The sequence below is a fragment of the Sabethes cyaneus genome, chromosome 2, assembly GCF_943734655.1.
Source record: "Sabethes cyaneus chromosome 2, idSabCyanKW18_F2, whole genome shotgun sequence".
NCBI lineage: Eukaryota > Metazoa > Arthropoda > Insecta > Diptera > Culicidae > Sabethes > Sabethes cyaneus.
The window spans coordinates 162075834-162099352 of NC_071354.1; the positions used below are offsets into that span (position 1 = coordinate 162075834).

General features: G+C 38.8%; 1 protein-coding gene across 4 annotated transcripts in view; it reads right to left on the reverse strand.

Moving 5' to 3' along the window:
• The window catches only part of LOC128738441 (sodium-dependent nutrient amino acid transporter 1), a 239067-nt gene that overhangs the window by 136630 nt on the left and 78918 nt on the right, over window positions 1-23519 (reverse strand). For 2 of the 4 annotated variants that reach the window (XM_053833568.1, XM_053833569.1), the window contains exon 2: window positions 9001-9296. The exons of the other annotated variants lie outside the window; for them this stretch is intronic. In XM_053833568.1, the coding sequence (XP_053689543.1) occupies window positions 9001-9030 (30 nt within the window). In that variant the 5' untranslated portion in view covers window positions 9031-9296. The remainder of the gene's footprint in view (window positions 1-9000; window positions 9297-23519) is intronic. 4 annotated transcript variants of the gene reach the window in all.

Sequence of the window (23519 nt, forward strand, 5' to 3'; positions counted from 1 at the left end):
GGTAAAACAAGGCAAAACATTCCCTTACACGACACTCTTGTGAAAGCCCTGTTCCTCGTTAAATCTACTTACCATTTCAAACTGAAGAATAGACATGCCTTTTTAAAAATCTCTGGTAAAAGTATCAAATTGGCATTTTGACCGTAGCACAAAACTACTTAGTACAATGTGGCAAATCAGACCCCTACATGATATTGTGATGTAATAAAAATTGTTATACAGTGGTATTCCGATTATATCTACACCTGGTTTAATCTACGCCCGAATTTAGGTACCCCCGATTTTGTCTACCATTTAGACCCGGTTTTATCTACCTTTTTTTAAATTGTCATTTCGGCATGAAAATTTGGAAGATTTCACGAATTTATGCATAACAGGGAATATTTCTCTGTATTTTATAGTTTATTATATGGCATCTGTGGTATGTAATTATACACAGAATGGGTATAATAATGCTGAAGTCAAATACGCAAAGTAACTTCCATTTATTTTGTAACGCATATTTTTAACACTTCATAATGATCCTTTGTGATATTTTTCTATACCGTAACGCTAACGGGCACACCCCGTCTCCGCTAGAAACTATGATTATCACCTTTCATTCCTTGTAATTGTAATTGTAGCCGCAGTGTAATTGTAATCTTTTGAACCATTGCAACGATTTTAATAATTTTATTACCAAATAAAAGGAATTTTAATGAGCTTTTCAGAAAAAATAACAATAAACTGATGTTCAAAGTTTTTTATGATTGCAAAAACATTTTTTGTAGAAGCCTTGAAACTCTTAAAATCACTTAAAACATTTAAAATATTCGTTTTTGCCCTTCTACTATACAAATATATAGTATAAAGATATAGCAATCACTTGAAAACCCGGAAATGGAAAGAAGATTTTTTTTTTCATTATACTTTCAATGGCAAGCTAGTTGTTTACATACGATATCAAAAAACAGATATCTGACATTTTTAGTTTTTGAAATACTCTTTTTTAAGAAATAAAGATGCGAAAATGCAATAGACTCGCATGGCGTTTTATTTTAGAGACGCATTTCTTTATCAAAAACCCCCTTTTATTACACAAGTAAAAACAAAAACCATGGGTCTTCATTGTATTCTCGATACTTTATGAAAACTTAGAATTTCTTTGGTCTACACACCATGGAAACATGAAAAGTGACTGTTTTCAATGTTTTTGCGATAATAAAAAAAGTTTGTGCTTCAGTCCAATATTTTTTTCTGAAAAACTCTTAGCCCACTTAGTGAAAGACTTTCGTTAATTGGGCTGAGCTGTCGAAAGCGAGGGCTACATTGATTGTTTTTGTCGAAATCGTCGCAGAAAGGTTTATAAAAATATATTCATTTCTTAAACACGGAATCAAAGTTAAACTTAATCTTTTCGTTGTTGAAATTTATTTCTAGATTGTTTTACAAGTAAAAAGTAGAATTTCATACGACAATATTAACATATATTGGCATTTTTAACTGTTTCGCCGTGATGCTAATGATTGGCACGGTCAAGCTTAAACATGATCAGATAACGATATGATGCAACTGTGTTTCATTTAATTAATTATAATATTTTCTAGATAAATGATTTTCTGCATTTGAAATAATGCATTCAAGAGCCCCACGAAAGAAAAAATACACTGTCAGAAATGACGTTTGACTTCGTTTTAGATGGGCTATAGCCCAATTAACAGGAGCCCGATTAAAACGTAGCCCACTTAAAGATAGCCCAATGAACGAAAGTTGACTGATTAACATAATTGAAATCGGTTCAATGGATCAAAAGTTATGAATTTTCAAAGAAAAAAAAAGTGGAAAAAATGGTAACTTTTGGGACCACACTGACTCAGAAAAGAGAACCCTAAGTACCAAATAAAAATACCGATCTCAAATTTACTGCAAAGGAATAAGTACACAAAATCTGAATAAAATCGGAGCAATTTTGAATTTTGATATGTCTTTATTCATAATATTGCTGAGTTGACATGCATTATGGCTAATGGTTGATATGAATACAATGAGCTCTATGCGTAAAATTACCCTAAAATAATACATAATTGAAGAAAATGATCAATATTAACAATATTTTTTATTCATTTAAATTATTTTGGAGCAATTTATTTTTCCCCAAATTTGTCTACTTTCCAAAAATATCTACCAAAAATTTTCGGATGGGTAGATAAAATCGGTAAACCACTGTATTCCTTTTTCCGAACATTCTTATGATTAGGGGTTAATGGTGCAAAATGGACTACTTCCCATCATTTCGCGCGTTGAGACCATCGTTAATTGATTTTTCGTGGCTTTTTACATAAGAAGAGTCACTTTATATCTCTCAAAAACAACATAAAGACCGGTGTTTCGGTTGTTGCCTATACTGTGCAATGGTACAATGACAATGGCGTGCAGTTCATCCTAAAAGAGCTGAATCCACCAATTTATCCCCAGTTCTGTGCAATAGAGAAATAACGGGAGCTCCATATGAAGATGAAGATAAAGAGAGTAGTCACCAGCGACATTTTTTAGTAAGATGAAAGATTTGTGGAATCGGCTGGCCAAGACCTTGGTGGAAGAAGATCTGCGGCAGCTTAACATTTTTTAACAACAAGATTTCCGATTTATTGTCTCACTTTTGGATTCGAATTGGACCCTATTCGTAAGCATCTTAATGACCATTAGTTTTAATTTAGAAAATTCTCAACACTTGCTTGGGCTGTCCATCATTCAAAGTTGAATATCCAGTACGCGTAGAGCAGTTCTCAGTAACGTTAGAGAATGTAAGAATTAACATACTGCAATATCAACTAGAGGGATCTGTATGGTGACTTGCCGTACATGGTCTTGTCTGGTTCGGATGTTAACGGTCCGGAAACCAAGAAGATGCACATTATCTTCAACTATAAGGGCAAGAATCATCAAAGCAATAAGATCATCCACTGCCAAATACTACCTTCATACCCATTTCTATACGTTGGTAATAAAGGGTGATGATCGGCCACGAGAAAGTAAAATCAGGGTCACTGGAGGATGACTGGGACTTTCTGTCACCGAAGAAAATTGAAAATACAAAGGCCAACAAGCTAGAAAATTTGGATAACCGTGATACTATTTCTAGTCTGGAAGCCACCACTCTAGAGGACGTGGACAAACCAGAGCATATGCCAAATCCAGATGCTAACAAACCTGACAATAGGGATGATTAGATAGATGGCGACTGGGAACCATCAGTGATCGTCAACCCTAACTAGAAGAGCGAATGGAAACTCAACTTGGTCGATAATTCAAACTGCTTCCTTACAGTTGCATCCTAGTGCATCCAGAAATTGACAACCCCGCAAATGTCGGGGACAGCAACCTTTACTTGAGTATACAGGTTTGCGCTGTAGATATGAATCTGCGGCAGGTCAAGCCTGGAACAATCTTTAACAATTTCCTAATCACAACTATTGTTGAAGAAGCTAAGAATGATTTTGTCCGTTTAAATCGAATCTATTCTTTGCACCTATCACCACTTGCTCCATGGTCGACGACCTGTAGTGGTTTAGTTTCACTGATCTATTTAGGTTCTCTCCTAATGAATGCGAGATACTCTACCAGGTATTCTAGTCTTTGTAGTCTAGTAATTGCACATTAAATAGACTTCACCAACCTCTCCCAAACACCTCTTATATGTAGAACACCAAAAGGAATGAAAGTTCACTTTCACTTGGTTTCCCTCATCTGATGGGTTAGACTTAGATGGCACACATCACCATCACCGGCTAATCGTACAACTGTAGATTCAGTCCAAGCACAAATTTTGGGCATCTAAATAGGATGGTTGAGCACGAAGTCTAGCAAACACGTTCCGAGGATGCATCCATGCTGCTTCAATTTTGGAATTGACATCGGTTTTAGCGGAGCTACATCGATATGTCGGAAACCAACACATAATTGGGACTTCCTTTAGCTTCAGCCATTTTATTGCAAACAAAGCACAGGTATTGACGAACACATGAAGGGAGGTTATTCGTCTATTGGTTCCGGTGTTCAAGAACCTCATTACCTTCACCCTTATCGCGCTCCGTTCCAGCTCTTCGCTACTTCTGAATTAGCACTTTCCTGTGATTTATAAAACATACGAGTTCAGTATAATTCCGATTTTGTCAGCCCCATGTTGAATTTTGGGCTGACAAAATGGGGAAACTGACAAGGGTATGAAATGAGGAAGGCAAATGAGGAGCGTCCAATATATCTCTAGCCATCCTAAGCCCCTACCTAGCGCCTCCACATGGCCATACCTGGTAATGCTCTATTGAGTAGTCAAGCTAGGAGGTGCGATGCTGGGTGGTTCCCGGCTGCCTGATCTCAAAACCGCGGTTTTGGGCAGACGACAGAGCCAGAAAAATTAAATTAACTATTAGAAGCACTTATGGAACCTCAAAGGACGCTATTCCATACGAAGGAGTGCTGGTGAGATTGTTCTAATTTTACCCATATATGCCACATTTCATCTTAATATCCTACTATTAACAGCAATATTATTGATATCATAAATGTGGAAGACTGGATGATGGAGTGGATTGCCAATCTGAATCCTTAAGGTCTGAAGCAAATATGGCACTTCTCAATTTAAAACAAATCATCACGTGGGTTAAAGTTGGTACAACGAAATTGATTATTACATGGAAGGATCCTAATGCTGGAAGGCGACTCTTATAACCCCGGAATGCGCACAAGTGCCTCTGCCTGTGGGTCCGCCCAATCCCTTTTGGCCTTTCTGTAACAGCATTAGTGTGAAATTCATTTGATAATCAAATTTGGATCTACTGTAATTCTACCCACATACACTGACATGTCCTTGAAATGATGATGGCTTTCCCCTACTACTAAAAAATGGGGAAACTGACAAAATTGGGAAATTTTTTTTCGATTTTTTTTTTGAAGACTTTTACTAAAAACTAAATTTTAACCCTCAATTGATCAACCGGAAACTCAACGCAATCCAATCAACCGGGCACAGCACTCTAGTCCAGAACTAAAATATGGAAATTTTTTGGAATTGTAGAACTTTTAATATGAAAAAGTTCTAATTTTGACCCCGAATTCCGCGCGGAAAAAGGCATCATTTCATTGAAAAACTCTCCCCAGGGAATCAGAATAGTTTCTTGCAGACTGAAAAGGTTTATAAATCATGTTTAAAAGCACAAAAGTAAAGCAAAATCTATTGGCTGATAAAATCGGGACAAAAAGCTGATAAAATCGGGGGTAGACAAAATCGGGGGTAAATAAAATCGGGAGCTGACAAAATAGGAACATTACTGTATTCGCAGCGGATCGAAAAGAAATATTACGCAGACATTATTATTGACATTAGATTGGTCGACCATCCCTCTTTTCGAGAAGCTTTTCATTTCTTCCCTGATGTGTAAAGAAGCTCAATACAACCGGATTTACTGGCTGCAATATCCTGGTTCACATCTCCACAGTCTAACGGGTAACAACTGACATTTTGGAATTTTTTTCTCAAGCTGTCAAAATACGACAAATATTCATGAAGAATATCTGATTTACCGAAATTAAAGATACATTATCCGTTGTTGAAAAAAATTAGTGTACATTTGAAAACGGTCCGTAATCGGCTGTTCGGCGAAGCTTCCGTTTGATTTCGGAACAGGAGCGTTGTACGACCGTCATGTCAACTTTGTGAATGCATCTCTTGATTCTACCAATGAACTGTTTGCAATTCATGGCTCTCCAGTTATTTGTGTGCACCCTGAAACTCAAAATCCCGAAGGATTCTTCGATTGGGCGCACTGAGACAGATTTTTCGGGTCGTGGTTTTTGGTACAAATGGGATCGAATGGGTATTCAGGAATTATTGTGTTTTTTTTGGCGTAATGCTCTATCCGGCCAAAACACATATTGTCCATCTACATGATGTTTTTATAGAAACCGGATCAAAATTTTCCTAAAATATTTGTCTGGCACATCTTAATTGATAGCCAAACCAGAGGACTTGTTGTTGCACGAAAAAGAGAACGATGTCCTTCTGAGTCCATAATTTTGGCTGGTTTTCCACTACCTTGCTTGCGAATAGGTTATTGGACATCTTAGGATATGGTAAACAGTCGAAGCCGTAGCATATTCGCTTTTTAAATGTTGTACTGTATACTTTTTGTCGAGATTTGTGTGGCAGATCGTAAAAGTGTAAAACGCGCTCCCGGAATGCTTCTTGTTTCGACGCCATTTTAAGCAAAACTGGGCAAACATAAACAAAACAAAAAATAGTGAAAAAATGAGAGAGAGAGAGAGAGAGAGAGAGAGAGAGAGAGAGAGAGAGAGCAGTTAATTTTCTCCTAACATCGTATTATACAAGAAGCGACCTGTTTTATTTGTTGAACAGAAACTTTCAAGTAAGATTCAATAGAAGCTGGTAATTGTTACAAGTGACGGCGATTGAAAGTCACGCGATTTGTCGATGTTGACAACACTAATTATTATAACCAAAGCTCCATTTTTGAATTAAAAAAAACCTTGGGCTTAACGTCTTTCTTGACCCTTCTTTATCGTCGGAATTCTCAGCCGGTTGGTAGAGTACATGACAGCTACCAGGCAACAATCCTCCACACAATTCTACTTCACTTTTATTACGTTTGGTTTGATGTAAAAATATATCTTCAAAAACGGGTTAGGTTGTTTACGTTTAATTTAATGGAAAAATGTATCAGATTTCAGTTTACGTCGAATGTGAGATTCATTTTTTCGTTCTGTGTACTGACTCTATTTAGCAGCACCGCCTAGCCGAGATTCGAGCATACAACGACTGGCTTGTTAGACCAGTATCGTACTTCGAAGCTAACTGGGCGGTTATTTTTGAATTAAGGTAATTCCAAAAATCAACATTTTTGCCAAAAACTTTCGTTTCATTGCAGGTAAATATAAAACATCATGCGTCTCCATTGCATTCTTGCAAGTTTATTTCTGTACAAAACTATGTCTCGGAATTACACACGCTTCAGTCCAATATTTTTTCCAAAAGGCTCATTATATTATCTGCCATTTGAATTTTGAAAGAAAGAAAGGCTGACAAAAACGATAATTTTTAAGATCTCTTTAACTCAGAAAGGGACACTTTAAGCACCAAACACAAACATATTTATCATGAAGTTTTCATTAAGGACCAAGTATACTAAGCACTTTTAGGCAGCGACGAACCAAAAGGGTATCCCATGCAAAAAAACAAAGTCCCCCCGAGAAACTGGTTTCCGAAAATTTCATTCAAAATACGTTAAACAGTAACACGTGATTATATTATAAAGGTTCATTTATGTGTGTTTATTTTCCCGGTGAACCCGGTAAAACCGGTGAAAAAATTATTAATTAATTGGTTAAAAGTTTATGAAATAATTTAAAAACAAAAAGTCTGCTCAATTTATTGATTCATCATGGAAATTCCAGAAAGCTCCATGAGATTACCGTGAAAAACAAAGCTCCGCAGCAATAACTCTAGAATGGTACCATCGCTACGGACACAAACAGGAAATGTTTACCGGAATTAATCCAACGATCCACCCCCCACTCGACGCTTACTCGTCCGCAGTCCCGTAAAACTTGGCTAAAGCATTGTTTTCCATCATGAAATTGAATATTGAATTTCACGTTCCCCGCACGTTCCTCTCTTCCTATGGCCATCTTGGTGTGCAAATTGATTTCCACAAGCTAAGCTGAATTTCATCATATAATATTTTTCCCAAGCCGGGCGCAATTCTCGATTGAATGCATTCAGAATCAATGCCAGCAGCCGAATCGCACAGGTTGTGAGCAATTTTAACAGCGCTTTTCATGTGCACCTCCCACCCACCCTCTCAGCTGCAATGTAAAGTTTTGTAAGCTTTCGTGAGCTTCCATATTAAAATAACAGAAAATAAAGAACCCTCGATGTTTGGCTCGGTAACTCACACAGAGCTGTCTATGTTATGCAGCGCTTCAATGCCCTATTTTGAAGTACATTTTATTTTCCGAATCGAATAATTTTCCCTGTCGGAAACGTCACGTTTCGATACTTTCAAGAGCACAGATATCTGGCAATTGACAAACTTGACCTTGAACTTATACTTACGTGGAAGCTCTTTCAAATACATGCCTTGAATTCTGACTCTAGCGTTCGTTCGTATTCGATTTGATCAAGGTTCTTAACATTTTCAATGCTGCTCTGTGGGAATATTGAACCAAAACCTTGGTTGTGTTTTGTTTGTGTTTTTTTTACAAATTTATCGATTCAACAAGTTTTCTTCTGAATATTGTTGATTGTTTTTTATTCTTACTTCTGGAGACTTGAGTATCGGTAAAACTGTCAATATTGATTTTTATATTTATACCATCATTCAATTTCATATTTCCACAAACATGATCTAATGGTCGCTTGAACAGAGAGAGAGAGCTGCAGTAATAAACAGAAATTGTCGCCTCGTCTCGGATGCCGACGCGCAGTAAGGGAACGATAATTGCAAAAACGTGCACTCGATTGGCTTTCAATGTTCCCAAACGAATGTTGCTGGTTGGAATGCGATATCTAAATATTCGAAATGTGCTTGAAAACAAACGTAAATATCGGCTTCCGATTGGATGCGACAACATTTTTCGATTCACCGTTCCGATTTCGATCGAAACTCGATAAAAAAGAATACAATAAAAAACAATAGCAAAAAGATGTTCTCATGAAGCTGGGAGGACACATCTGCAGCTTTCGTAGCTTTGCAATCATGAAATGCACTTCGATTACCGTGGCAAAATCGAACGTCACCCACCTACTTTCCTTCAATTCGTGCTAGTCACGGAAATGGTGCAGCACATAATGTGGTGCATCGGAATTTTTGAGGTCAACGAAAAGCGACAACGCAAATGAAGCGCTAGAACACTGCACTACTGACTGTAGACAAAGAGCTCTAGCTAGGTGACCTCACTGGAAGTCCGCATCTAGGACGGTTGTGCATTATTCATTAGAAAACTTACCGATTGTTTTGGCTTTTTGTTCCACTTCATCGTGGTGACGATTACGCGGTTAACACCTCACAATTAGTGCTAATTTTCTGGCCCGCCAGTTGTGACCAGTTGTTTTCGAAGCACACGCGATCACTCAGGTATTCACAGGCTAGGTTATATAGTCGCGGGCGCGAAATTTTTTAAAAAATTGTTGAGAATATTTTGAAATATTTTTTGACACTCGAATGTTCGCTAACCTAACCGAATCACGAATTCACATTGGTGAGCTCCGTTTGGTTTTTCTCTTCCGCATGTTGGTGTACTGGCTGTTGAAGGAAAGAAAAAAATAATATTTCTTTATAGGTTCATTGATTATGAAGGGTAATTAAGCGTAAAAATACGAATAAAAATTATTTCCTTCGTTTGCAATTTCGTTTTAAATGATACCTACGATATATATAATATATCAAACATATCCGGGCATAATCGAATAATGCTCGATTGTTGAAGAATTGGAAATCACAATTATCTGCAAAACGGAAATGCCTACAATAATTATAAATTGTACAGCACAATAAAATGAAATTTTATCGGTTAATGTGTAGAACAATTAACGGGAAATTAGCCATCATTAACTTTTCGTCGAAAAGCGCAATTTTGGAAGCAATTTTGGGCCCAAAAGCGGGGTTCGGTTTGTAAAAATGTAAATACTGCATTCTTCTTGCCAATCTGAACACATCGAATATATTTTTATGAACAGAATTTTTGTTTCAAACAAAAAAACTGCTTTTGAAATTGGCAGAATCGATGACTGCTAATTTCACCTTAAAAGGAATCAAGCTTTGTCACTGACGTCATATATTTTTGAGTGATGCCAGTTTCCATTTTGCTTTCACATGGTAATCTTAGATGCATAATTATGAAATATACAAAATAAATATAGCTCTACATATATGACTTATTCCATTGTCGGAACTGAAGGCAGTCTAGCGGTGCGCTAAGCCCAACCTAGCCCAACTCATCATCATCATCATCATCATCATCATCATCATCATCATCATCATCATCATCATCATCATCATCATCATCATCATCATCATCATCATCATCATCATCATCATCATCATCATCATCATCATCATCATCATCATCATCATCATCATCATCATCATCATCATCATCATCATCATCATCATCATCATCATCATCATCATCATCATCATCATCATCATCATCATCATCATCATCATCATCATCATCATCATCATCATCATCATCATCATCATCATCATCATCATCATCATCATCATCATCATCATCATCATCATCATCATCATCATCATCATCATCATCATCATCATCATCATCATCATCATCATCATCATCATCATCATCATCATCATCATCATCATCATCATCATCATCATCATCATCATCATCATCATCATCATCATCATCATCATCATCATCATCATCATCATCATCATCATCATCATCATCATCATCATCATCATCATCATCATCATCATCATCATCATCATCATCATCATCATCATCATCATCATCATCATCATCATCATCATCATCATCATCATCATCATCATCATCATCATCATCATCATCATCATCATCATCATCATCATCATCATCATCATCATCATCATCATCATCATCATCATCATCATCATCATTATCATCATCATCATCATCATCATCATCATCATCATCATCATCATCATCATCATCATCATCATCATCATCATCATCATCATCATCATCATCATCATCATCATCATCATCATCATCATCATCATCATCATCATCATCATCATCATCATCATCATCATCATCATCATCATCATCATCATCATCATCATCATCATCATCATCATCATCATCATCATCATCATCATCATCATCCATCGTCGTGAACCTGTTCTAGAGGTAGAGGCAGGCATGTCTAAAAACTGAACCAAACTGCGTGCCGCAACCGCGAGCCTTTTCAGTGTTGTTTTTGGCACACCGGGTATTAACACTTCGGAAACACTCGGGATGGCGTGTATTTCTACTTCGTAAAAGTTTCTCGGATATATGCTGGACGACCAGCGTGAACTCGTGTCTTTTTGCTTTTCTATTTCTTTCACTCACACGGCCAATTAGAATAAGTATGAAGCGCCTCCATGCGTGTTTTTGCAAGCTTGAAAGTACTCGCCTACGGTGGATTCCGATATCGATAACACTCGGAAATGTGCAAAACCGAGGCCATTGAAAACTTAGACTGAAAATTTTTTAAACCTAACGCCACCGGTGTAATGCTTCTTACACTTCGTGTTTGTTTGCATGTACGGGAACGGCGTGCAAAACGAAATTAAGTTTGTTGAGTGGTTTTGAGCAATGGTGCCCACGTGTAAGCTCGGTTCGGTGTTTTACCCATGCCTGGGTAGAGGTGATGTAGAGAGACGCCATCTTCAACCGAAAATTCCAACCAAGCAGAATCTGTTGTCAAAAGTAATCATCAAAGCAATTATACGTAATCGTCATCGTCAAGCTGGGTCTTAAAAGGATTAACAATATGTCGACCACAGTAGCATAAACTATTCGCAGTATGACCATTAACATCAGTAAACTCATCAAGAAAAGGAATGGTATAGTCTACTTTCGCTTGCACTGAACCTATAGCCCTTAGAGCAAAAATTTCGTTATTTGCGTTGAGCTGTCAAAGAGTTTCGTTGTTGAAATTCATTTCAAGATTTTTAGGTAAGTAAACAGTAGAATTTCATATGACACGTTAACGGGAAATTAGCAGTCATTAATTTTTCTTCGGATAGCCCAATTTCGGAAGCAGGTTTTGGGCCCGAACGCGGGGTTCTATTTGAAAAAATGTAAATACTGCTTTCTTCTTGTCAATCTGAACACAGCGAATATATTTTCATGAACAGAATTTTTGTTTTAAACACAAAAACTGCTTTTGAAATTAGCAGAATCGATAACTGCTAATTTCATCTTAATATGCATTGACAGTTTCAGTTGATGGCTGAATTTTTCTATTTTATTTACATTACACATTGTTTCTGAGTTAATTTTCTTTTTTGGAATTTTTGTATCAGGAATCTCTTTTTATCAATGACTAGCTGACCCGACAAACTTCGTATTGCCACAAATTAAACTGTGTTGTACATAAATCCCGAATCTCGGATGACCTTTATCACAATCTCGAGTTTTGCTAGTTTCTGAGGAGTTCATGGGTGTTTAATATACAAATTTTATCTCACAGTAAAATAGAAAACAACTCCCCCCATTGTTTAGCCTGATAAAATAAAGCGGATAGCATTTGAATATTCGCCATCATTACAAACCATTTCGCGGAATACCATTTTGTCGGTCAGGAAAATAAATAAACCTAGATAGAGATGCTCTACGGGAGCTACCCCTCCTCCCCCCGCCGGCAAATCGGCAACACTCGCGGCCTGTGTCCGTCTCGGCCTGAATCATCTACTGTTACTATTGATAGTTTCTGGTGGCCTTCAAACACCTTCACATGCCAAATTTGGTTTCATTTGTTAGATTAGTTCTCGAGTTATGAAGAAATTTGTATTTCATTTGTATGGAAACCCCCCTCTTAAAAGGAAGAGGGGTCATAATTCCCTCCCTAAACAGGGAAGGGGTCTCAATTCACCACAGAAAAAAATTTGCCTACAAAAACTCCCACATGCCAAATTTTGTTCCATTTGCTTGATTAATTCTCGAGTTATGCAGAAATTTGTGTTTTATTTGTATGGGAGCCCCCCCCCCCTCTTAGTGGGGGGAGGGGTCTCTAATCATCATAAGAACCTTTCCTGGCCCCTAAAACCTCTACATGCAAATTTTCACACCGATTGGTTCAGTAGTTTTCGATTCTATAAGGAACATCCCGACAGACAGACAGAAATTCATTTTTATAGGTATAGATATCAATTACCATTGAGCCATTCATCTGCCATTGTTGTGTCATTTTGGTATTGTAGAGTTTCCACCTATTTAGAGTCCCACGCAAAAATTATTAGCGTGGTTGATGCGTATTCCACACATGTTTGCAATTTAGCAATTTGAACCATCAGGTTTTCGTTATTGCCTCCCCTCTGTACCCCTCCTTGCTTGACAAGCATATTTTCAATGTATTTAGTAAGTACAGGATATATATTATTAAAAAACGAATAAGATCGATGATAAATAGCCGCAGCTGTTTGACTCACTGGTTAACTTGGAAGCTTAACTGGATCATTCTAAGAAAGCTGACGCAAGGTGAATCAAAAAATTCTGCACGATACGTTCAATCGTAAGGGACTGCGTTTCTTGGAAAGGCACCCGAACAGGGGCGAATGACCGTTCGGCGGTTAAAGTCCCGTAACCAAAAACAGGGGATACTCCAAAATGCTTCGGATAAGCAGTAACTTACTTCGGATAAGCAGCGCACAATGGGCTAAAATGAGCTCGTAATCCCAATAATTAGAAGCCGCTAGGTTGGAATCTTACAATATACCTCATGGTAAAAGCTAATTAAACAGTATAAAAACTTATTTGCCGCCCGTGAAATTAACTCAAATAGCTTCCAAATGTTGTCAAAATATCTGAAGAACCAAATACATCCATTCCATACTGTGCAAAATGCAAGAAAGGAAAGTTTGGATGACGAAAGCAGCACCAACAGGTCGTTGATAGAGATAGTAAAGATGAGAGGGTCTATGAGGCTATATTACCTTTCAAATGAGACTAAGAGCGCATAAATCGATTTGGCCATCTCTGAGAAACGTTTAACTAAATGACACCTTGAAAATCGATGACGAAATTATGTAGGACAGGGTCAATTTTTATTACAGTGGAGAGCGTTTGGTGAGAACCATGGTAGACTGGAGGAAACTGAGAAAAATTCGATATAAGGCCAAAATTATATTGGGTAGTTCAATTGGTAAATGAGACTTCCTCGGTTGGTGCCCGAATGCTTTAGCAATTAAACAATTACCACACAACCCTCATTAGATGGTCTCATATCTAATTTTGTCCCTCCAGTCTAACCATTCCCTGAAGAAATCAAAACAAATCGAGTCCGCTTGTCGCTTAAATTCGATCTCACGTGATATCGCTGTCATATAGCAAATTAGATTTGATGTTGTAGAGCGATGCTTCACTTGGTGGCCTTCATGGTATAAACACATACAACAGTAAATACACACAATAGTACAATTACAAATTTATCATCAACGAGAGAGTCGACGTAGAAAGTTATTAGCCGTCAAGTTAAAACCGAACGCCTTGGGAGACTGCACAAAACATTCCGTTGAAATTTTTTCCGTATTATTTCAACTGTGGCGATCCAAATCTCTTGATAAGTTCACAGATCCGAATTCCAAAACAGACCTTACAAGTGAATAGTACGATGATCGAAAACAGTACGGAATTCCTTAGCGGTTTTAATAATAAATCTATGTTGCGTATTGGCTCAGGAGAAAATGTCGTTGGAGTGTACGCGACCAGGACGACACCAAGATCATAAATGTGATAGACGAGTTGTAACAAATGTCTCGCCATGTTGTAGCTAAAAGTGATTGGCTTATTTTCACGATGAAAGGAGATGGCGAAGCAGTTTGTTAACAAGGCGTTGTAGTTCAATGCTTTCGGAATGCATTTTAATTACCTTGAAAATTTTAACAACGTCAGCATAAAAAGACCAATAGTCAGGTGTCCGGAAAGCAGACAGTTCATTTATAAAAATAGAAAAGAGCAGTGGTTCAAGGTCGCTCCCCTGTAATACACCAGAGATGTTGAAGAACGAGTTAGAAAACTCGTACCCAATTTTCACACTCAGCCTACAGTTTTTTAGATACCAATGTGGCCATTTGCAGAACGGCGTGGAAATTTCCAGCTAGCTTCTCCAGCCTAGCAAGCAAGATGCCGTGATCCACCCGATCAAACGCTGCTTTCTGGTCTGTGTACACTGTGTACTGTGTACATACAAGTTTTTAAATACGAAATACGAATGACATCAAACTTCACACAATATGTGGAACACATGCTCCAACGTATCCCGTCCTACGCCTATATGTGTTATTGAAGTTATTGAAGATTCTGCTACAAAAGATCATTTAAAGCGACTTATTACATCTGTTGCAAACTTTCAGTCTGGTTCATAGTATACAAAATTTCGGATGAAGTCTAAGTCCAAGTCCAACTAGAATTTTCGATCTCAACATCAAGCAGGTTTTCAACATTTCCTCGACGACATTGCATCCACCGAGCGCCCCGGATGGTTGAATGGTTTTCGTTTTGTTCACGCAGCACTTCTGTAGATACACCGATGTTGCATTAGTAGAATTATGATAACTTTATGCAATACACGTGTGAGAGAAAAAAAACCCTCCAGCCACATTCAAGATTTTTGCACGTTGAATGTGAACCTATGACACAACCGTCGACGATAGACCGAACGTCAAGAACGTCTACTCAGTCTACTCAGTAGAAGAGTAATTTGTTCAGCTCGCAGTAATCGCACACACGCACGCAATCAACGTCAGCTAATCTGCCACTCCACGACACCACCTTGAGCAACGATAACTTCATTACGTTTATGCAGATAAATTGCGCCAAATGAGCCCTTGTCGGAGATTAATTAAACACACCGAGCGAGCAGCACTTGTCTTGGGATGAAATTCTTCTCTTAAGCTGCTCTCGTTGGGGTATAATTACTTTTAGTAGCACATCCCCGCGTCTCGCGCCCCAACCAGTCACTTGCACTGTGCTTTGTATAATGTTTTGCAATGATCTTCTCACGCTAATTCTAATCACTTCAGCGAACACACGCGCTTCTGCCAGACGAATGGTTATTGCTTCGGTCATTGTGTCAAATCCTTAACCAACAAAGCAGCCAACAGGTAGGTACACAGTATCTCCTCGTTAATTCGTTCGTTTGCTTGATGAAACCAATTGACCAATTCATAGTAACTTCTCTATAAAGCAGAAACTGTTGTGCGTTCTTGCGAGAAAAAAGAACATCGTTGCAAGTTAAGTAGTAGCTGATGATGCTGCAGAAATCCTCCAGTTTCCTACACAATGAACGCAGTCACTTTTTACCCGGTTTGGCCCTATCTAATTCCACCTGAATCAGCCCCATGCCCATGCATCGTTTGTGTGACGTTGCTTTCCTAATGAAGCCTTTTGAAACTGTCACAGTCACAAATACAGCAAAAAGTAATAGGGCTTGCCAGGGGGCTGCTCTGGTATTATTTATCCGCACCATCATTTCGCGCGAAGGTTACGTTCGTTGGTTTTGTTGTGCTGCAGCATCAGCCATGGATGGGAACTCTCCGTCTAGCCGGTTTGTGACGTACATTGGGGTTGGTTGGGTTGGTTTTTCCTCCACCTTGGCCGGTTTACTCGCGATGCTAATGAGGTAGGAATCTGTGGCGAAGAAAATAAGAAAACATTGACAGAATTAATTGCCAGCGGGAAGCCATTTCGGTTGATTGTAATAGAGCGGTAATGTAATGAAGGGCAATTTAAGTGGATAGCTTGATGATGCGACGTATTTGATTGAAGACCATAGAATTTGATTAGAAAACAGTACGAAACAGGAATAAGATATCAATCGCAATCGTTTTTATCAGAACCTGTTTTACTGCTCATAATAGTGAGTTCCGTTTTGATTACGGTTAACACCTGAGTGAAGGATAGCTGCGGAGATCGCAGTTCTTGATTATTTTTATGTCTATTAAATTACCCATAATTGAAGGCTGTGCATGAATGTTATATAACAAAACTAATTGCACCTACGTAATCAATAATATTTTTATAACGTTGGTAATTTTATCAAAGTGTGTGATTTCCTACTAGAGCCAAATTCCATTTTCGCTTGAACGCCTTCTCGTTACTTGCAGTTCTACACTTTATCTTCTATAACCAGTAATCTTTAATTGGGGTATTGGTCCTATCCCATATCTTGGGAACCATTGTGACGCCATTGTCGTTGTACCACTGTTTTGTCGAATTTACAGTCGGGTTAGAAAAGGCAATCAGCCTTATACAGCTCCAGTAAAGTTTTTTTGAAGGGCACTCCTTTTGATAAATTTGCTAGCTAAATGGAAATTACGAGATCGTCACTTTTCAGTCCTTAGGGGCAGATTGCTTACCAAACTACGAACCTTTTCGAGGGCTACGATTTCTTTTTTATTTTACTGTCTTACAGCGGCAGCATCAATTTATCCGGAAAACCGTTCTCGTGCCTTCCTTATCTATTATAGATGTTCGCGCTTGACTGTGTCGTATGCTGCCCTGAAATCTACTAAAATATGATGCATGGGCACATTGCATGTAGGATATTTCTGAATGGTTTGTCGAATTAGAATTTGATCTGTAGTAGCACGGGCCCCCATAAAACCCATCTGACACTTTCCTACGAAAGCTTTTGCTATTAGGGATAGACGACGTAACAAGATCTGGGAGAGCACCTTGTAGGTGGTGTTGATCAGCATAATATCACGGTAATTATAGCAATCGAACCGATCGCCATTTTTGTAGATGGGACCCGCGACTCCCAATCTGTCTAAAGAACTGATTAATGCGCTGGTAATACCAACTTGGTATAAAGGAAATCCGCATAGAGTAAGTGAAGGAGGAGCAGGTATAAAATAGATCCTTCTCGTGGTACCAGCCGGAATACGATAAACCTTAGCGGGCAATCACCCCCGGTGGAATCCAAACTCGTACACCGGCAGAAAAGGAGGCACTCATAGGAACGCTGAGTGTACCAGCAACGTGGAATAGCCGCGCCTGTCATGAGCGTCTGTTGCTATGTCAGGTGTGGCTCTTGATTGACAATACTTCAACAAAGTTAGCGGTTGTACTCCTGGTTAAGAGCGGCTTACAACAGTATCTGATCCAGAGCGAACATTTGAATTAAGAATGTGACATCTCGGTACTCAAGCTAAGAGGGCAGCCCCATCACGAGACTCTGTAGCGTGACCCTAATAAGGCAACCTACCTAAACCGAACAATTCCGGAAATTCAAGCAAATACAACAATGAAGATGAATGGAAACTCAGTACTTGAAATTGAAACGGCAGATGGCTAAATTTCGTTGGTGGCGACCGGATACTTCTGGAACAGTTTGAACCACGCAAAATCGGCGTCGTAGCTTTGCAGGAATCTGTCGCAAAAGAAAGAAATTTGCCAATTTGCCAGACCAGTGGCACTATCAACAAGCTGGGAAGGGGCTTTGTAATGTTGGGTAGAATGCGGGTTGTCTATCTAGGATAAAGGGTCGTTTCTTCAATTACAGCATCATTGACATGCACTGCCCACAAGAAGGTAGAACCAATGATGAAAGGAAAGCGTTCTAACTGCAGCTGGAGACAACGTACGATAGCTATTCGCCACAGGACATCAAGGTCATCATCGGGAATATGAACGCCCAGGTCGGTAGGGAAGAAATGTAGAGACCAGTGATACTACCCCATGACCTGGACCCCGACACGAGCGATGCCGGTCATCGATGTATAAACTTCATAGCTTTCCGAGGCCTGGTGATCCGAAGCACCTTTTTCTCATGCAACGATATTCACAAAGCCACCTGGAGAGTATTTGACTAGCGTACAATACACCAGGTTGACCATGTGCTCTTAGAAGAGTGGGTCTTCTCTAATATCACGAACATATCTTCCCTGAGCATCATCTAGTAGCAGTATACGAGCGCTCAAAGCGTATACCAGACGTCGTTCTCCTCGGAAGAACATTAGGTAGCTAGATAACCCGCAATCTGCCGAGAACTACATGCGGATACTGGATGAGGCACTGCCTTCTTCCGAGGAGTTAGGTGCTTCAAGACGCAGAAGGTTAGTGCAGAATACGCTCGGCCAGCTGATAGGCCGTTACCGCACTACCGTTACGGCACTAAGTCAAGAGTTCCGGTGTATGCGAAATGATTGGTTGGAGGATTGTAAAATGCTAACAAACGCTCTCCCAGTTTGCCTGAGCACCGAAAGCAGACATGATGAGTAAAGACGAGGAAGGGAATCAAAAATAACACAATTTCACAAAGAAGCGCGAAATGGTCGACAGGTGGAAGCACTTTTAGATCAACACCTTAATAGCAAAGTTGCAGGATGAGGCAGAACGGAAGTTAACCTAGGAGTGCCCATGGAAGATAGTAATGTTCCAGTACCTGATCTCCATGAAGTCAAATGAGAAAGGGGTTGAAGACCAACGAAACTTTATAAACATGACCTGCTTATAAACTACACTGCTGGGGTAACGATGTCTACTCTCGCGAGAGCGAGTGTGAGAAGCGTAGCATTCAACGCTTACGCCACTTACGCAAGCGTAAGACGAACAGCCGCCGTTACTGCGTGCAGACATTCTGCTATCTAAACACTCGCGAACACACAGTCTCATATCGTCTTTCTGCATAGCCCACTTGCGAGTCAAACAACTCGTGAGCAACCAGCTGCCGGTAGGCGGCGGTGACGCACTGGTATACAGATTTTGCAATACTTTTTCTATTCTTCTACATCTTCGCCCTCGATTCTACTCACGGGTGGGAGTACGAGCCCTCGCGAGTGATTGGTATCTGAAACTCGGGCTGTCATGACGAACGAGAGCGACGACCGTGGCTATTAGCTAAATACACACTCGCAATAACTCGTTGCTTGAATAAATAAGGGTGAAAGTCCGAAAGTGATGCTTATGCTCGCGTGTTCGTTAGAACGAATACACGTGTGTGCAACGTGTGAACGACTACACACTTCGCAACACTGCACAATGGATAAAAATGAGCTCGTAATCCCAATAATTAGAAGCCGCTGGTTTGGAATCTTACAAGATAACTATTTCTATTTACATAGCATTTTTTACATAGAAATAGGTATCTTGTAAGATTCCAAACCATCGGCTTCTAATTATTCTGATTACGAGTTCATTTTTATTTTTTTAAAGTTTTTTTTGGTTTAACCAATTGGCCATTCACCATCAGAGTTCATTTTTGCCCTTTATGCACCGCTACAATTTACCCTCCTAGATCTTGTTAAACTGACTGTCACCGATAGCACAAGGATTCATGGGGAATTTATAGGTGGGTATCATGGGAGCTCGCGAAACTGTGTACCAAATTTTACCGTATGAATGTGATCTGCATGATTTGTCGTTTGCATAAATGGCGGGAGTACAACGTACACATAAATCACATCGTTATTGACTTCAAAGCAGCATACGATATAGTTGATCGAGACTAACTATGGCAGATAATGCACGAACACGGTTTTTCGGACAAACTGACGTGACTGTTCAGAGCTACATTGGATCAAGTGATGTGTTTCGTGCGCATCCCGAGGATACTCTCGAGTCCTTTTGGAACGCGACGAAGGTTAAGACAAGGTGGCGGTTTTTCATGCATGCTGTTCAACATTGCTCTTGAAGGGTGATATGACGAGCGGGCATACTAAATGCGCCAGTACTGGTACGCTTACACTAATCACTTTAACAGCGTAGGTCATTCGTGACTCAATCCGAGTCCTTGGCGTGAGAGGCACTTTTGTTAACCACTATGCCAGGACTGTCTTGGTTTAATGGTTTTATTGTATTCATATTCTTAAGCTTGCCTTAAAAAACCCTAAAAACAGAGTGGATTACAAGGCAATAAAACGGGTTTAAAGCTGTTATCAGGAGATTGTGGGGGATCTTTTAGTTTTATTGGCATTTTTATAAACTAAATAAAAAAGAAAACTTTTCCAATTAAATTCTACTATTTATATTTATGTCGCGAATAAATTTGAATAGTAGAATTTAATTGGAAAAGTTTTCTTTTTTATTTAATTTCAGGTTTCGTATTCTACTATTCCAAAAATTTCAGTCAATTTTTATAAAGTTGGTTTTGAAAGAGAACAATAAAGCAAAACTCGGGATTTTTTTGGAAAGGGACGAAGTGTCTAATCAATTGGATGAACTGAAAAATCTGACACAGACCAAAAATATATCGGGGCAAAGCGATGTGGGGTTCGCACCCACGTTCTCTCGGTTGGTACCCGAGTGTTTTACTAACTTAACTACTACCACCCGCTATATTAGGTAGTCTAATATCTAATTTTGTTTTATCCTTCCAATTCTATCACTCCCGTATACGCATCAAACACTTCCCCCTTCGACGATATTGTATGTATAACTGCTCTTTATTTCTACCAGCGAGAAGATAGACTGTTATCTACTCGGTCAATGTGATAGATGCAGAGCAGTGCGTTGCTGACGTTTGCCACAGCACATCTCGGATTAAATCCACAACCGGATGTGTTTTGTGATTTTGTGGGATTGATAGAACTGGGTGAATAACGGGTGGCGGTAGTTTAGTTAGTAAAACACTCGGGTACTAACCGAGAAAACGTGGGTGCGTACCTCACCTACCATTGCAATGATATATTTTTGGTCTGTATCAAATTTTTCAGTTCATCCAATTAATTCGGATCAGACACTTCCTACCTTTCCAAAAATAATTTACGTCATAACCGCGTACAGTCATATACTAGTAAATTAAAAAAGAAAAAACTTAGGATATGATTCAAAGCATTGTAAACCCGTTTGATTCATAGTTTTTGGATGCTATAATGCAAAAAAAATCGTAATAAAATAGTAATAAAAACGGTACTGAGTAATTCTCGCTGAAACGGGGCCACTACTGACACGAGGTCTTCAAACATTGGAGCTTTTGCGCTTATTTGGTTGAAAATGGTTAAAAAATAAGAACTACACTTTTGATACCTCGATATAGTGGACCCCACGTACGCCAAGGGGCCTAATATTTTCAAAACAAGTTGAATTTTGAGCAAACCTTGAGATCTATATCATGTGATATTTCATAAATTTGCCATGAAACATCTAACAAATAGCCCAGTTCTGTAAATAAGAAGAACAGGGTTTTCAAATGGAGTAAAATTTTTTTGGCGGCCATCTTGGATTTGGTCGCCATATTGGATTTTATCAAAAAATAGCCTTTTTTACCATTAGCCCCCAGCCGATTTTCATTTTAAGACCACCATTGGAAAGCTGAGAGAAAATGCTATAAGAAACATTCATAAAAATAGATGTGCAATATCACTAACTGCATAAAACAATCAGTTATTTGTAGCAAGGTTCACAATTTTCATATAATTATTGTGATATTTCCAAAACTTGCTATGAAACAAACTACAAACGACACGGTTTTGTAAAGAGGAGAGATAGGGCTTATAAATAAAGTGAAAAAAATTGGCGCCTATCTTGGATTTGGCCGCCATGTTGGATTTTATAAAAAAAATCGCCGTTTACGCCATGATCCCTTCATCCGATTTTAACTTCAAAACCACCATTAGAAAGCTGAGAGAAAACTCTATAAAAACATTCATCAGGTTAGGTGTCCAATGGCATTAACTAAATTATGCAATTAATTTTCTGTATCAAGGTTTACAACGCTCATATAATGGATTATCTTGAAATGAAAATCGGTTGGGGGCTCATGGTGAAAATGGCCATTTTTTGATAAAATCCAATATGGCGACCAAATCCAAGATGGTCGCCAAAAATGTGTTACTCCATTTGAAAACCCTTTGTTAGTTGTTTCATGGCAAATTTATGAAATATCACATGATATAATCTCAAGGTTTGCTCAAAATTCACCTTTTTTTGAAACTGTTAGGCTCCTTGGCGAACGAGGGGTCCACTATTTTGAGGTATCAAAAGTGTAATTCTTATTTTTTAACCATTTTCAACCAATTAAGTGCAAAAGTTCCGTGTCAGTAGTGGCCCCGTTTCAGCGAGAATTACTCACTCTGTTTCGAAATAAAGGTCACGGTGTTCAAAATACCGTTATTAAAAAATAAAATAGGCCATTTAAACGGAAAATGCCAGTTGGTTTGTATTGCCATCCTACACCTCTGAGCCAATTTTTAAAAAAATCGATCGACGAATTTTTGAGTTACGCCCTTTTGAAGTTTTAAAGGGCAGATTGCTCATATAAAGTAAATAAAAATCTTCAATGACACTTCCAAAATGAACGTAAATCACAGCCGGTATTGATTTTTTATGCAATATATGCCCATTGCCGTCCATTTTAGGAGTTTTAAGCTGTATTGAAACTAACCGGAAATGTTCCGGATTAAGTTATCGCTGTGGGAAATAGCCAGTATCGAACATGAACAAATACTTGTCATTCGACACCTCAAATTACGCCAGAATTTACAAACTAGATCACTGACAGTTAGATCAACTACTTAGCGCCACGTCGGTTATATATGGACAAGTTCCGGGGACTTCCGGGAACACCCAGACCAGTGACCAGTTTCGTCCATAAACAAAAGCTTATCGTGCGGCACCTTAAATCACACTAGAATTCAATAACTACATCAATGGAAGCCAAATCTGCTATATAGGGTCAGGTTTGGTCATATCTGGACATATTTGGGGGGCTCCGGAAACCCCTAGGAAATGACCAATTTCGAACATGAACAAAAGCTCATCATACGACACCTTAAATCACACTAAAGCTTTTAAAATAGATTCAA